Source organism: Micromesistius poutassou (assembly GCF_964030765.1).
Source record: "Micromesistius poutassou genome assembly, chromosome: 18".
Lineage (NCBI taxonomy): Eukaryota > Metazoa > Chordata > Actinopteri > Gadiformes > Gadidae > Micromesistius > Micromesistius poutassou.
The window spans coordinates 12,612,672-12,627,055 of NC_140288.1; the positions used below are offsets into that span (position 1 = coordinate 12,612,672).

Here is a 14,384-nt window from a genome sequence, read left to right on the forward strand (position 1 = left end):
GAGAGTGGAAGAGGGATGGAGAGGAGGAGAGAGAGGGGGAGAGGAGCAGAGAGAGCCGGGTACCTCTCAGCCCTGTCTGTGTGACCCTGTAGCAGACACTACCCTGTCTGCTGTCACCTGTACTGACGTATTTAAAGGACTTTGGGGGCGGGGTTACAATGTAACAGTGCACTTTTGATATGCTTCAGGTAACATCCGTTATCTTTTAGCCAAAGTATATATAGATTTATATACAGGGTTTATTCCAGTACTAATGATGGATATTAATACTTAACTTAAGGACATTTTTTGTAATGAATCTACACTGAGTCTTGAAGATAGCAGTATTGAGTTTATATTATAAATTACGGTGATCATAAAGGGAATAAATGTTTTGTTAGCATTGCCTTTTAATTCATATTCATAGTGTAGTCCACGTGTAAGTTGGGGGTTCAGTATTTATGAGGACGACTCTTCTTTAGGGCGAGGAGTCGGCTGACGGGCAGACGGCTGTCCTCTCCCTCCCTCTCTTGAGCAAAATGAAAAGAGCACGGTGCAATTTCCTTTCTGATGCATTCCAACACTTCTTTCCTTCTTGATAAAAAGATTCCCTGACCTTGCCCTGTTTGATATCGGCGTGTTATAGATATGTACAGTTTGTATGACACTATCTGTTGGTTTAAGGTCCACCACCTGGTTCTATGTGTGTTGGTTTGGGATGGATGGAGAAAGTCTGGTTGGGTTGAGATGGTGATACTGTGTCCAGCCCCCCCCCCCCCCCCCCCCCCACTGTCACCTCCGTTACGTTAGACTACTTACTGCTAAAGCGTAATTTATTGCCTCTGTTGTATTTGTTTCACTCGTTACTGTATGTTACCCATGTGTTGAGATTCATTGTTCTTGTGAAAGTTACTAAAGAAAAGACGTACCAAACTTATAATTGTAGATCTCTATTGTACTCATGGTTCACCTTCACCAGTAAACGTTTCCCTGTTTCACTTTTACAAGGGCTGTAAAGTTTAAGAGTTATTGGAGGTGGTTTGAATGGATCAGTTGTTTTTAAAATGCCAACACAGGGCATTTGTAATTTAAGGTATGGACGATAATCAATAAACGGTAATGATTCCAATCAAACTATTTGTTGAAATTATTAATTTTTACAACATTATGAAAATGTTTCAGTCGAACTTGTTGAATTTCCTAACAGGATAGTCGCCTATAGATGAAACAGTTGGTAGCCTACATTTATTATAACACAAACCAAATTTGTGTTATAATGATGGCATAATAGATTGAACCCATCGTTTCCTCATGGAAACCTTATTCAGACCTCAGTTATTTCAGTCGTTCGGTATCTTCTGTGTAAAGTTGTAAAGCATGTGTAAAAATGAACTTCAGACCAGCTGCCCTCATGTTCACGGGACAGAGCAGCGGGAGGTCCGGAAACTAAGGTTCTTTTTAAAGATATGTCAGAGCTGAACCAGAATATTTAATAGTTTTCATGTTAAAGCTATACATGTAACTTTATGGATTGTCAATTATAAACTAAAAGGACGCAGAGGGGGGGGGGGGGGGCGGTGGTTCAGGCATGCTCGTGCACGCGCCTGTCATATCCTTATCGGCAGGACGTCGCGGTCACGACGCTTCACTAACGCGCGGTCACGAATCTTCTAACGCACCGTCGAGAAGCGGAACCTGAAGGTAAGTTTGTCTTTGTTTTACAGAATATTTGGATCTTTGAGTTTTGTTGCTACACAATCTTAGTTTTCCATATAGTAGTCCTTATATGTGTTTACATGAACTTTAAACATTTATTTTCAGCAATGCCATGAATGTTCATTTACTAGTCAGCAATTATGACTAGGAGTCGGACTACTTCATGATTCGCTTTTACTAACTTGACTAAAATGAAAAATGTATCCCCTGAACTTTTTCCTCTTGTGAAACACAATATGAGCCTAAAGATTCACAGCTCAACCACCTCATTATAGCGTAATTTTAGCTTTCAATGAGACTTAAGATTTTACTCTATATAGGCTATATATAATATAATATATATTGTATACATTTCTTACAAACAGACGGGGTTTACTCCCTACAGTGCATGATATAATGAGGAAATGCTTCTCTGCTGAAAATGACAACTTCCTTCTTGTGATTTACTAATACCAGAAACTGTTGTTGAAAATATGTTTTCCATTGTTGCAAACTACAAAGAGCACCGGGCATATGCATGTCTAAAATCGTATTCTACATTAGTGGGTTCATGATATTATATATATAGTGATTCAAAAGCCCCATCAGTCGTGTATTCACCAGCTCTGGTCAAATGGTTCCACACTCTTGTCGTGCGTTTTACTGCTGCTGCTGCGTCTCAAAGCTTGGTCTGTTCTGGTTCCCCAGATGTGGAAGTCCGCCGCGGGCCACAAGGTCAGCGCCAAGGCGTCTGCAGAACCCGACGACTGGGAGACAGACCCCGACTTCGAGGTGAGTCTCAACAGCATTCAGACACACGGACCTACAGACGCCTGTACCTACAGACGCACGGACCTACAGACGCCTGTACCTACAGACGCCTGAACCGCCCGCCAGCTGACAAGAAGTCGTCATCCACATGAAGAAAGATACAAACGATACTGTCTTCATTAATGTCCCTTTATTAATTAGTAATCCTCCCTGGTTCTTTTACACTCTTCACCGCTCACCGACCTTGGGGGTCAACGTTCTATCAAACAAGAGAGTTCAGAGTCCCCGTTTTTCTTTGGGGTGTTTCAGAACGACGTGTCCGAGCAGGAGCAGCGATGGGGGGCCAAGAGCATCGAGGGGTCGGGGCGTGCCGAGCACATCAGGTGAGCTAGCCCGCCACAGCGAGCGTTGGCACCGCCCTTACAAGGTGTACCGACAGCAGACGGCGAGCAGGAACCAGCGAGGAGACGGACCAGGTCTCCCTCCGGGGCTGAAGTCAGTCGGTCCAGAGAGAGAGCTGCTGCTGACACAGTTTCAACAGGAAGAGGAAGTTGGAGGGGAGCGCGTGCAGAGTCGAGCAGCAGAGACTCACTCCTAATATGGCCGCTATAGCTCTGGGTGATGAACGTGACCCGGTCGACCAATCAGGTCGCCACAGGCCACGCATGCAGGAATAAAAGACAGAGGAAAGTTAGCAAGGTGCATTAGCCACACACAAAGCCATAAAGGATGTGTATCTCAAGAAGAAAACAATCCACTTATTAAACCTGACGAGAGACCTTTGGTCTGACAATATGTTTTTATATAGTATTTGAGGATTTGTCTGTGCAAACCCCCACCACTCTGACCCCCCCCCCCTGACTCTACCCCCCCCCCCCCCCCCCCACACACAGCGTGGCGGAGCTGAGGGAGGCAGTGTCCATGGAGCACAAGCGGGGGAAGGAGAAGGAGCAGGCGGCGGCCCCCCAGGCCTCCTACGGGTACGGGGGCCGCTTCGGCGTGGAGAAGGACCGCATGGACAAGGTGGGTCGCTCCGTGACGTCATGACTCTTAGCCCCCCTCCCTCACTGCCGATGTCACCCCCAGAGCTTCCTACTGGGACTGAATCATGTTCACGGTCAATCATGTTTAACGTCAACTAAGGATTATTTTTGATAGATTCAGAATCAGGTGATTAATTTTCCCTGATTAATTGATTGATCCACATTGTTACCCTTCCACATTTCCTGGGACATTGCATTGAACTTATGTATGAATATTGTCTAAACAAAAGAAAGATGAAAACAAGACCACATTGACAAATGGTTAACAAGAGTTGATGAGTCAGTGATCAACTTAGGACATTGCCACGTTCATAAGCCCTTTTGCTGTTTACAATTATTATAAAGCCGACACTACCTACCCTGACTCTTATTTATAGTTATTTCTGCGGCTGTAGTAATGGGTCGTATCGTTAGGAGGGCTTTGGAAAATGCCTGTTCTTGCTATCCACCGTTGGCCCGCAGCAGAAACTCAGACATGAAGACGTCGCCCACAGCAGGGCTGAACAGGTCACCGAACCTCCGTCATCCTCTGCTCCTCATTATGAACCTGCTTCATTTCCCAGGGGGCCATGGGGCACGACTTCGTGGCGCAGGTGGAGCGCCACTCCTCTCAGACTGACGCGGCGCGAGGCTTTGGAGGGAAGTTTGGCGTCCAAAAGGACCGCATGGACAAGGTAGCGGGGGGGGACGGTAGGGGGGACGTAGGGAGGCTGGGGTGAGGCGGTGCTGACATCACTTCCTGTTTCCGCAGGCCGCACTCGGGTTCGAGCACAAGGAGAAGGTGGAGCAGCACGCATCTCAGAAAGGTCGTCTGCTCTGTTCTACTTTATTCACACTGAAATCTATTTTTCTTGCCTTTAGCCTTGTTTCAGTGTTTGCTCATTATGACGTTTGATACAAAGCGACTGTGACTCGGATAAAAAAACAGCAGGTGGGGGTGAAGAGGAAGATTAACTCAAGGTGTAGATCCTCTCTACGGTGTAGACCCTCTATAAGGTGTAGTCCACAAGTTCACCAGGATCTGAGGTTTTACTATGAAAGAAGGCCATTTAATGCTCATCCAACCCCCACGCTTTCTGATCAGCTCCCGAAAAACTGTGAGGGACAGGGGGTGGCAGAAGGAGGAAGGGGAACATACTACATCTTAGAGGAGACGGTTCATTCTTCTTCAGATGTCCTAGATCAGATGCTCTGTTCTAAGACTCCCGTCCTGGGTCTGCTGCTAGATCACTCCAAGGGGTTTGGAGGAAAGTACGGAGTGGAGAAGGAGAAGGTGGACCAGAGCGCGCTGGGATACGACTACAAAGGAGAGACGGAGAAGCACCAGTCACAGAGAGGTGGGGTCAAGGGTCATACTGTTGCTTTTTCTGTTTTTATCTCAAACGTTTGTGAGTTTATTCAATGGTTATTTTAAAGTTCTGCCAACTCACCTAATGTTGAATCCTCACTGTGACCTTTCACCCCGGGCCAGACTACGCTAAGGGCTTCGGCGGGAAGTTTGGCGTCGACAAGGACAACGTGGACAAAGCGGCGGTGGGCTACGACTACAAAGGAGAGACAGAGAAGCACCAGTCCCAGAAAGGTGGGTCAGAGCTCCGTTCCTCCAAGTGTAAACCAGGTGTACTGCTGTGGTGCCGCTGACTGGCTGGTTGTTTGTTCTAGATTATTCCAAGGGCTTTGGAGGGCGTTATGGCGTGCAGACGGACCGCGTGGATAAAGTGAGTATGCTGCCGTGTTGAGACGCTTTCATGGAGGGGGAGGGGGGAAGGGGTGTCTGGCCTCTACAGGTAGGCTTCGGTTAGTGGGGTTCGAACAGAGAATCTTCGGACTTGGAATCGAACACCGTAACCACTGGACTGTCCTGAGACGGGGCTGATTGAGAGCTGTGTTCTGTGTTCTTACCCCTCCAGATGGCCACTAAAATCTGCGATCTGTGTTATAATAACCCCTCCACTAACAGCTGGTCTGTGTTCTAACCCCCCCCCCCTCCCCAGAGTGCTCTTCCCCCACTAAGGGCTGTGTTCTGTGTTCTAGCCCCCACTCAAGGCTGTGTTCTGTGTTCTAGCCCCTCCACTAAACGCTGTTCTGTGTTCTAACCCCTCCACTAAACGCTGTGTTCTGTGTTCTAACCCCTCCACTAAAGGCTGTGTTCTGTGTTCTAACCCCTCCACTAAAGGCTGTATTGTGTTCTAACCCCTCCACTAAAAGCTGTTCTGTGTTCTAACCCCTCCACTAAAGGCTGTGTTCTGTGTTCTAACCCCTCCACTAAAAGCTGTTCTGTGTTCTAACCCCTCCACTAAAGGCTGTGTTCTGTGTTCTAACCCCTCCACTAAAGGCTGTGTTCTGTGTTCTAACCCCTCCACTAAAGGCTGTATTGTGTTCTAACCCCTCCACTAAAAACTGTTCTGTGTTCTAACCCCTCCACTAAAGGCTGTGTTCTGTGTTCTAACCCCTCCACTAAAAGCTGTTCTGTGTTCTAACCCCTCCACTAAAGGCTGTGTTCTGTGTTCTAACCCTCCAGGGCGCCTCTTCCTTCACAGACATGGAGCAGCCCTCCTCTGCGTACACCAAGACCCAGCCAGTGGAGGCTGGTAAGTGTCACTCACCACCGTCCTGCCAATCAAACATAACAGAACTGGAGGAACAGTTCAAGTAATTTAAGTTCAGAAAGTGTACAGATTACAGGAACAGGACAGTGTACAGGAAATGCTTCCATCCACATTTCCTTCAGATGCATGTCATGATGTAGCAGGCTGCGGACATTGGGGGTCGAACCCGGTACCTTTTGGGTTTGAGGAGTCACACCCTCGACACTATCCTGCTCTAGATCTATCTATATATCTATAACCACCACCACTGACTGTCTCTGCACCCAGCTAGTGCCGGTGCTGGCAAACTGAAGGCTCGCTTTGAGGACATGGCCAAGGCGTCCGGGGAGGAGAACAAGAGGAGGGTGGAGGAGGAGAGGGAGAGGAGACGTGCCAGAGAGGAGAAGGAGCAACAGGAGACCAGGCGCAGGCAGCAGGTAACGCAACACGCAGAACCTCCTGGGAAAGGAGACATTCCTTAATCGTCTGGAGCATCTCCAGAGGACAGTCCACCAACCTTCTGATGTGTGACGTTCATTCATCTGTTAGGTGGAGACGGACAGAGAGGAGGAGAGGGAGAGAGAAGAGGAGAGGGAGCGAGAGGAGGAGAGGGAGCGAGAGGAGACTCAAGGCAGGCAGCAGGTAACCGAGACACCAATCCTCTCCTCAAGAACATCTGGAGGAACATTCAACACTCTTCGAGGTTTGAAGGCTTCATGAAGTCTTCGTGCTTTATCCTTTAGAAGGAGAGGCAGCGAGAGTTGGAGAGGCAGCGAGAGTTGGAGAGGCAGCGAGAGTTGGAGAGGCAGCGAGAGGAGGAGAGGCAGCGAGAGGAGGAGAGGCAGCGAGAGGAGGAGAGGGAGCGAGAGGAGACCCAACGCAGAGCGCAGGTAACGGCATGCTTTCATTGTTCATCCTCTTGGTGCTACAAACAGAATATGCTGCCATATGCGACCCTGAGGTTCTTTACTTCAGGAGGAGAGGGACCGAGAGGAGCTGGGGCACCCCGGTTTTCCTCCCCCCGTCCCGGACATGGAGGCTCCGGCGGGGTGGGGGTCCGCAGGAGCACAGGAACCACCACAGTTTGAAGAGGTGAGGCTACTTTCAGTTCAATTCAATTAAAAGGAGCTTTATTGGCAAAATCAACATTAACATTGCCAATGGATCACATTTGGAAACAATAGAAAAATTACGTTGAAAATATTCAAGTTGAATTTTATACATTGAATTTTGCATCGGAATTTTGCACATTGAATTTTTCAACGTTGAATATTTGCTGTTGAATTTTTGAACATTGAAAAATAAAGGTGAAATGATTTGTTAAAAATTTGAAGTTAAATTCAGTGGCAAAAAATCCAGATACGTTATTTCAATGCATAAATATTCAGTGCACATTCAGTAAACATGTGGAATGCCTTAGATGACAAAATTAAAATGTGTAACACGGTACGAAGACTTAAAAAAATACTGAAAAAGAAGATGCTTAAAAATTATAAAAGTGAAGCATGTATGGCACTGTAAATATGAATGTGGACCTATTTGGTTTGTGTCATAATTTTTGCAAGTAATATGTATATAATATACAGTAATTAATTACAACAGTAATAATCATAGTAATTAGTAGTAGTAAAAAATAAATAAAATAATATTAAATGAAAAATAAGAAAAGATCCTGAGGGACCAACAAAATATATATAACGAAATAATATATATATAATGTAAAAAGGGTAGGTGCAATAAGCAAGCGTTTCAACCTACACCTTTTCGGTCAGTACCTTTATGCAATGTCTATGTATAAATTAAGACGACAACTTTGTTTTTGTTTTTTAATGGAATGTATGCAAGGTTGTGTATATATGTGATCGAGATAACTAAACTAAGACAGATTTACTTCCATATGTGTTCCATGTGCGTACTTCTATTATTCTATATTCAAAAAGTTCTAACCCTTTTCAACCAATGTGGACTCCATGGCAACGCAGAGGTGATCGTAACCAATCGTTGTTCTCGTTCTGCTTCCAGGAAGAGCCGTTGTACGATATGCCACCGTCTTTACCCACACGCTCAGAGGACATCCTGGATTACGATCCACCTCTTCCTGTTCCACCGGAAGAGGAAGGGGAAGGAGACTATGAGGATGTGGAATGCCTGCCTGCAGCACCAGGTGAGTGGTTGAATCAACACTAAGGCGTGGCCCAATCAACACTAAGGTGTGGCCCAATCAACACTAAGGCATGGCCCAATAACAATAAGGCGTGGCCCAATCAACACTAAGGCGTGGCCCAATAACAATAAGGTGTGGCCCAATCAACACTAAGGCATGGCCCAATCACAATATGGCGTGGCCCAATAACAATAAGGCATGGCCCAATCAACACTAAGGCGTGGCCCAATAACAATAAGGCGTGGCCCAATCAACACTAAGGCTTGGCCCAGCACTTCCTCCCCTTGGGGGCCACTGGAGTTTTAATGTGCAGATGCAGAATATTGATAAAGTATTCAAACCACTTCACCCTCACATCAATAATGCAGCAGATGTTGATCGGGTTAAATGATGTGTGGGTGGAAGCAGAGCGGGGCCCCAGGCTGAGACTGGGGCCCCTTGGCCTGGACGTTGCGAGCAGACACTAAACCTACCGTGTGGCGTCTCCCAGATTCAGACAACGGATATGAAGACCTGACATGCGGCCAGACAGCGAGGGCTCTGTACAGCTACCAGGGAGGTACGTAGAGACGTCCTCCTCCACCTCACAGGGCCGCTGAACAGGAGCGTGAGGTTCTGGGTTGTTATGTTGGGTGGACTGAAGGGTTGGGGGATCAAACCAAGAATCAGCTGACGATCAGACACCTACACTAGTTTGTTCTCATGTTACATGTGAGTGATTATATGGCTTAAAACCTGAAGTATAAGAGTATAAAATATTGCTGCCATGTTAATACAGCCGTGCTCTGTAACAGTATGATATAATATGCAACATGAATCATTCCAGATGCTGAAGACGAGATCTCCTTCGAGGAGGATGACATCATCACCCACATCGAGATGGTGGACGAGGGCTGGTGGCGGGGGCAGAGTGGGGGCCGCAGCGGCCTGTTCCCCGCCGCCTACGTCCAGCTGGCATGAGGGCGGGGCTGGACACCACTCACCATTCTCTTAAGTTTCAAGTTATTTTCAGGAAATCTAGTCGCTTTTTCCACTGCTTTCGTTCAGACTTTGGTCTTTCAGGGAAGTTTGTTGAGCTTCTTCTTCTTCAATGAGTCGTTATTTTGGGGCTCGAGAAATTGATGTGAAGCATTTTAGGCCACCTAGCAGTTAGAAGTGGACACGTTTTATTCTATGCAATTAAAATTATTTTTAACTAAAGTGACAGTATTGAAAAAGGGACTTCCTGGAGGCGGGAGAACGACCACTCCAATAATACAGAGTACTGCTTTGTGTGTGCGGTACTTGAGTAATACTGTGTGTAGGAGGACAGGGAGTAGTAATTAATGAAGTCTCAATGGAAATAAATATTTATAAATAAGGAATACGGTGGAACACTTTTTTTAAATCCCAGCCAAACCAATAAAAACTTGACAGAATTTGTATACAAATGATTTTTTATTCCCATTTGTTAATCTGCGTCAGCCCAATGACTGAATGTGGAGGAAAGGAAGCTGTAAAACAGCATATTATAAAAAGGTACAGGGTCCATTTTACTGAATACCCACAAAAAATATAAAAGGAGCTTACAGTCACCCACCTGGGAACATCTGTTTAGTTTGACATGTTCTGGTGATCACAAGATCCTTGAACATTTCTGAAGAAAACATGAACAGAAACGTGTTCTCTGCTTTGAATAAGATGATCATCCACATGTCCATCCGTGTTGGTACTCCATCATTCCAGGACTGTAATCCCAGCATGTGGAGGCAGAGCCAATGTCCTTCGGGTCTGTCCCGGTCACCAGGCCATGCCCTTCTTGTTCTTGAACTTCCCGCCCTTCTTGGCATGACGCTTGCCCTTGAGCTTCTTGGCCTGCCGCTGATTCATCCAGGTGGGGTACTGGCCGTTCTCGTCCAGGTGGGTCTTCTTGCTGCGCTTCCCGTCCAAGTCCATCTTCCCATCTAGAAGAACATGCACACAGAAACCCTTTAGATTGTGATCCCGAAACAAGGATACATCCAGGATTCACTAAACAAACACACTTCATGAAACCATAATCCCCTCCTTTGACACAGCCCCGGTAAACTACTGGGATAACCGTTCAGGCACCACTAGTGATTTGCACTATTCCTACATGCAGCTACGTTCTGGAAGACTTCCTGCTTTTCGCCTTTTCACACATAGCAATGCAGGAACAGATGAGCTCAGGAGTCAGTCCAGCTGATGGTAGTAATGCAATACTTAATGATGCCAGCCACCGGTGCACGATATAAAAGCATGGGGAGATGCTTAACTACAAACACTTTCCTGTGTGAACCGCCGATTTTCTTCAAAAACTGATAAGATGCGGAGCCTCATTACAGAAATCACAGCACAGTAATTGCAAGGGAGACTGGTAGAATACCCGTCATAGGGCTGTCTACATTATCTGGATATATCTCTCTCTCTCACACACACACACACACACACACACACACACACACACACACACACACACACACACACACACACACACACACACACACACACACACACACACACACACACACACACACACACACACACACACACGTGTAGCTCACCATCCACGTCTACTTTCTTCTCCGTGAGTTTGGCGGCTGGCACCACGGTGGCGATCTCCTGGATGCCGTCCATCACGTCGTCCATCGCGGCCTTCCCGTCCGACGCCAGGGCCTTCTTTAACCGGGCCAGCTCTTTGGGCTCGTTCTTCTTCCTCTTCTCCGCCCGCATCTTCCTCTTCCATTTGCTCCTCAGACTCTTCGCCATCTTCCTTAGCTCGTCTGAAACAACATGAGGGTCAACGTGTGATCAGAAGGGAGACACGTGTCGGTCAACGTTACAAACCTTTATATACCGTCACATTTAACATGTCCAATGTGGTTTCACTGATCCATGATCGGTTTATTATCAACCTACTTTAATAGAACAGACGTGTCGATCAGAGATCAGACACCAGGACAGCCCGTTAGCCGTCGCGGGCTAACCTGTAGATGTGGTTTATTCCGTTTATCTCGAGCCGTTAAACATTTCACACGAGGTAAATAAAGATATAGTCACACAAAGACCAAAAACCAGCCATAACAATCAGCTCTAACTCACCAAAACAAACGTAGAACGCCAAGAACCCCGCAGGACCAACTTCACCCGTTACACGTGTTTACCACAGGAACGGTGATGACGCACGTTCCAATAAGGAGGGCGCTGAGTGGCTGTCACCGTGGGCCCAGCCGGTGACTCGGTCACAGCTGATTGGGTACGAGCCACTGGCAACCCGGAAGTCTGAATGATTGTAAACATAAAGAAGTTGAGAGCATATGGAGGTCTGAGTGTAATGCTTTTTTTATTTTTAATTGTAAACGTGAAAATCCAAATGAGGGAACGATGACCCCAGATAAATAAAGAATATTTATTAAAGTGTTTCGTAAGAAGAAAATGGCAGAAGAAGCCATGAGAAGCGATGCTTTAACGTCACCGTCTGAACCGAGAAGCTGTTCAGCAGGTGGGTCAGGTCAGCCCCCCCCCCGCTGGACCCAGAGCCCCCCGCTGGGGTCAGGTGCGACTCAGATGGGACTGCAGCTGCTGGACGCGGCTGCGGAGCAGTTCATCATCCACCGGGACTTCCAGACTTCGTTCGGTTTATGTGAGAAAGGCCTGGCTCTTCTGGAAGACAACGAACAGGAACACAGCAGGTAGGACCACCAGTCCGTCACCATGGAGACGGAGGGTCTCATCTTCCACCTTCCGTTGGGGGCAGGGTAGTCTGGGGTGTTTGACTTAACTTAGGTACCGGATTCAATCTCCAGTGTCCGCAGCGGACCTGTAGGCGTCTGAGCAACGTGCCATCATAACCCTACTGTCCCCTTAATGGCATGCACCTTGACCTCTAATTGCCGTTGTATTGTAAAGCATGTTCTAATCGCCTCGTCCCTGCAGGGGGGCGGAGGTGAAGGAGGGTCTGTGTATCCTGGGGGTCCAGGCACTGGCAGAACTGGACCAGTGGCCCGCCGTCCTCCCTTGGGTCCTCCACCAGTACGAGCGACCGGAGGAGATCCCGGCCCAGATCATGCAGATGTGGTAGGAGAACTCAGCGTTGGTTTCGGTTTTGTATGATTTTAAAGTTGTAATCTTTTCTTTGTTTTTTTCACGGTGTTTGATTCCTCCCCGTCTGTCTTGACAGCATCCTCCTCTACGCTAAAGTGGGCCAGGAGGCGGCGGTGCAGGAGGCCGCCGGCGCCTGGCTGCTCTGCCCCGCCGGCGCCGGGCCGGGCCCCTACCGGACGGTGGCGGAGCTGTACCTCCTGTGCGTGCTGCTGCCCCTCGGGCGCGTGGACGACGCGCGGCGGCTGGTCCTGGGCGAGGTGGGCGGCCGGGCGTTCGGCGAGGACCAGAGGCAGCTGGCCCTGGAGGTGGTGATGGAGAAGGAAGCCCAGGGCCAGGAGACGCCGGGTGGTTCCAGTCGCAGCCCGAGCCCGGGCGTCCCTGTGCCCGCCGCGCCCCCTGGAGGTGAGGAACAGGACTTCTGTCTCACCCCACGCGCCGCGTTAGACGCGTTGTAATCGTCGTCGAAGGATTTGAATCGTCGCTGAATTAGAAGTATCCACAAACTTCTTCAGTTTTAAAACTACATAAAGAGAAAAATGGAATGTTGAAAACCTTTTAACATTCATCGCACTTCAGAGTTTAATTTGGAATGCTAGTGGCTAAAGTATTTTACTTCCTGCTGAAAGGTTCTGGGTTCGATCCCCAGGTCCACACACTTTAATCCAATATCAACCCTAATCAAGTTGCACTAACCCCTACCTGCTCCTTAAGGCCCTTACACACCAATCCGACTACCGATTTGGACGATCAGTTGGCTCCTTTCTCAAAAAAAAAAGCCAGCACTCCGACAATCAGATTACCTGACATGGTCACCATGTGCAATCGGCGGAAAAGAACACAGACGGCTTGAAAAGATCACCGACGCGTTGACGGCGGCCGATTGCACAGCACACATGAAACAGACTCAGGTCACCGATCTTGCCAGACTGTCAGGCAGGTCGTAATGTGTTTGGTGTGTAGGGGCCTTTAGAGGATTTGGCAGGTATGTTATGACCCCGAGCTAATTATTGATAGTGTAAAGATTTTAATCAGCCATGATTGAGTTGAACTCACTCGTTGTAATTTGCATTGCATAAACGTGTCAGAGTATTTCAGTCATACCTAAGTACAAAGTGAGTACCTTTTGTTTATGAGCTGTCCCTTTTCTGGGCGTGTTGCGACGTACAGGAGCCCTGATGGACAAACTACGAGCGATGCTGCGACTCGTGTGCAGAAGCCTGTCTCTGAGCAGGGCCGGGTGGGTTCCTCTGCGCAGACTGTTCATGGCTCTGGTCATCGTCTACATGGTGGTGGTGAGGATGAACCCAGGTCAGTTCCCTCCCTCCTCTCCCCCACTCCCATCCTCAATCCAATCTTTGCTCAAACACACCTTTTAAGACTAATTTCTCTCTGTTATTCTGACACTTTGTAATGCTGTGTTCATATTTTAACCTGACTCTTATTCATTTCACTATCTTTACTATGGCTTTTATGATACTATTGTGAGTTGTATCTATGAACGCTGTCTTTGATTACTACTTATGAAAGCGCTAAACAAATACATTTATTACAACAAGGGAGGGTGGGGGATTCAGTTTGTTGCATTCTGCAGTCTCACCACTAGATGCTGCAACATTTTATGCATTTTCCCTTTAATACAAATATAATGAGTGGTTTTCCTCCATATGGTTTACTTCTCTACAGCACTTCCTTCTTCCTACCTCTGGATCTCCAAACTCGTCCAGCTGTTGAAACAGATGTGGAGTGTGATGTTTAAACAGCAGTATTCCGCCTAACTCCGATGAGAGGACTCTGAGCAGCAGAAAACTGTTTGATTCTCTGTTCTGGTAAACATGTGTGAGTGAGGTGCTGGTTGCCCTCCAGAGATAGACGATGAGAAGAACAAACTATATTTCTATATTCATTTTATAATTTGGTGGAAGTCTTTTAGGTACAGACTTAAGTCTTGTCTGTCTGTGAAATGAGAGAAAGAAATGTCATGTGTTTTAATAAAGTAATATTTCATATGTGCGTGCAGATGTCCTGTAGTGAGTCTAACTG

At 47.3% G+C, this 14,384-nt stretch overlaps 3 protein-coding genes across 5 annotated transcripts; 2 read left to right on the forward strand and 1 right to left on the reverse strand.

Annotated features, from left to right (window-relative positions):
* The first annotated feature begins 1,570 nt into the window (after positions 1–1,570).
* hcls1 (hematopoietic cell-specific Lyn substrate 1) lies at positions 1,571–9,658 on the forward strand. 3 transcript variants are annotated; one of them, XM_084483116.1, is made up of 17 exons: positions 1,571–1,680; positions 2,383–2,466; positions 2,755–2,828; positions 3,339–3,468; positions 4,052–4,162; positions 4,240–4,294; positions 4,715–4,825; positions 4,960–5,070; positions 5,151–5,206; positions 6,010–6,079; positions 6,365–6,513; positions 6,626–6,689; positions 6,920–6,966; positions 7,052–7,168; positions 8,099–8,240; positions 8,731–8,799; positions 9,067–9,658. In XM_084483116.1, exons 2-17 carry the CDS (start codon positions 2,383–2,385, stop codon positions 9,198–9,200), a joined length of 1,524 nt encoding a protein of 507 aa, XP_084339242.1. In that variant the 5' UTR covers positions 1,571–1,680; the 3' UTR covers positions 9,201–9,658. The 3 variants fall into 3 exon arrangements, with proteins under 3 accessions (XP_084339242.1, XP_084339240.1, XP_084339241.1); XM_084483114.1 differs by having other exon boundaries at positions 1,572–1,680; positions 6,626–6,718; positions 6,820–6,966; XM_084483115.1 differs by having other exon boundaries at positions 1,572–1,680; positions 6,626–6,718; positions 6,838–6,966.
* Positions 9,659–11,475, reverse strand: llph (LLP homolog, long-term synaptic facilitation factor). The gene is made up of 3 exons (XM_084483118.1): positions 11,343–11,475; positions 10,805–11,023; positions 9,659–10,183 (listed from the first exon to the last, which is right to left on the reverse strand). The coding sequence occupies exons 2-3, from the start codon at positions 11,007–11,009 to the stop codon at positions 10,020–10,022; spliced, it is 369 nt and encodes a 122-aa protein (XP_084339244.1). The 5' UTR covers positions 11,010–11,023; positions 11,343–11,475; the 3' UTR covers positions 9,659–10,019.
* A 64-nt stretch (positions 11,476–11,539) lies between these two features.
* pex26 (peroxisomal biogenesis factor 26) lies at positions 11,540–14,344 on the forward strand. Its single transcript, XM_084483117.1, has 5 exons — positions 11,540–11,932; positions 12,177–12,317; positions 12,421–12,746; positions 13,512–13,652; positions 14,028–14,344. The coding sequence occupies exons 1-5, from the start codon at positions 11,676–11,678 to the stop codon at positions 14,117–14,119; spliced, it is 957 nt and encodes a 318-aa protein (XP_084339243.1). The 5' UTR covers positions 11,540–11,675; the 3' UTR covers positions 14,120–14,344.
* The last annotated feature ends 40 nt before the right edge of the window (positions 14,345–14,384 follow it).

What these genes read in the sequence shown, in the direction of transcription:
- pex26 (XM_084483117.1), top strand. Translation starts at nt 11,676, where the DNA reads ATGGCAGAAGAAGCCATGAGAAGCGATGCTTTAACGTCACCGTCTGAA. An exon ending in AACGAACAGGAACACAGCAG is followed by an intron (nt 11,933 to 12,176) that starts GTAGGACCACCA and finishes TCGTCCCTGCAG; the next exon opens with GGGGGCGGAGGTGAAGGAGG. An exon ending in GGTGGTGAGGATGAACCCAG is followed by an intron (nt 13,653 to 14,027) that starts GTCAGTTCCCTC and finishes ACTTCTCTACAG; the next exon opens with CACTTCCTTCTTCCTACCTC.
- llph (XM_084483118.1), bottom strand. Translation starts at nt 11,009, where the DNA reads ATGGCGAAGAGTCTGAGGAGCAAATGGAAGAGGAAGATGCGGGCGGAG. An exon ending in GAAGAAAGTAGACGTGGATG is followed by an intron (nt 10,184 to 10,804) that starts GTGAGCTACACG and finishes ATGTTCTTCTAG; the next exon opens with ATGGGAAGATGGACTTGGAC.
- hcls1 (XM_084483114.1), top strand. Translation starts at nt 2,383, where the DNA reads ATGTGGAAGTCCGCCGCGGGCCACAAGGTCAGCGCCAAGGCGTCTGCA. An exon ending in AGACCAGGCGCAGGCAGCAG is followed by an intron (nt 6,514 to 6,625) that starts GTAACGCAACAC and finishes TTCATCTGTTAG; the next exon opens with GTGGAGACGGACAGAGAGGA. An exon ending in ATGCCTGCCTGCAGCACCAG is followed by an intron (nt 8,241 to 8,730) that starts GTGAGTGGTTGA and finishes GGCGTCTCCCAG; the next exon opens with ATTCAGACAACGGATATGAA.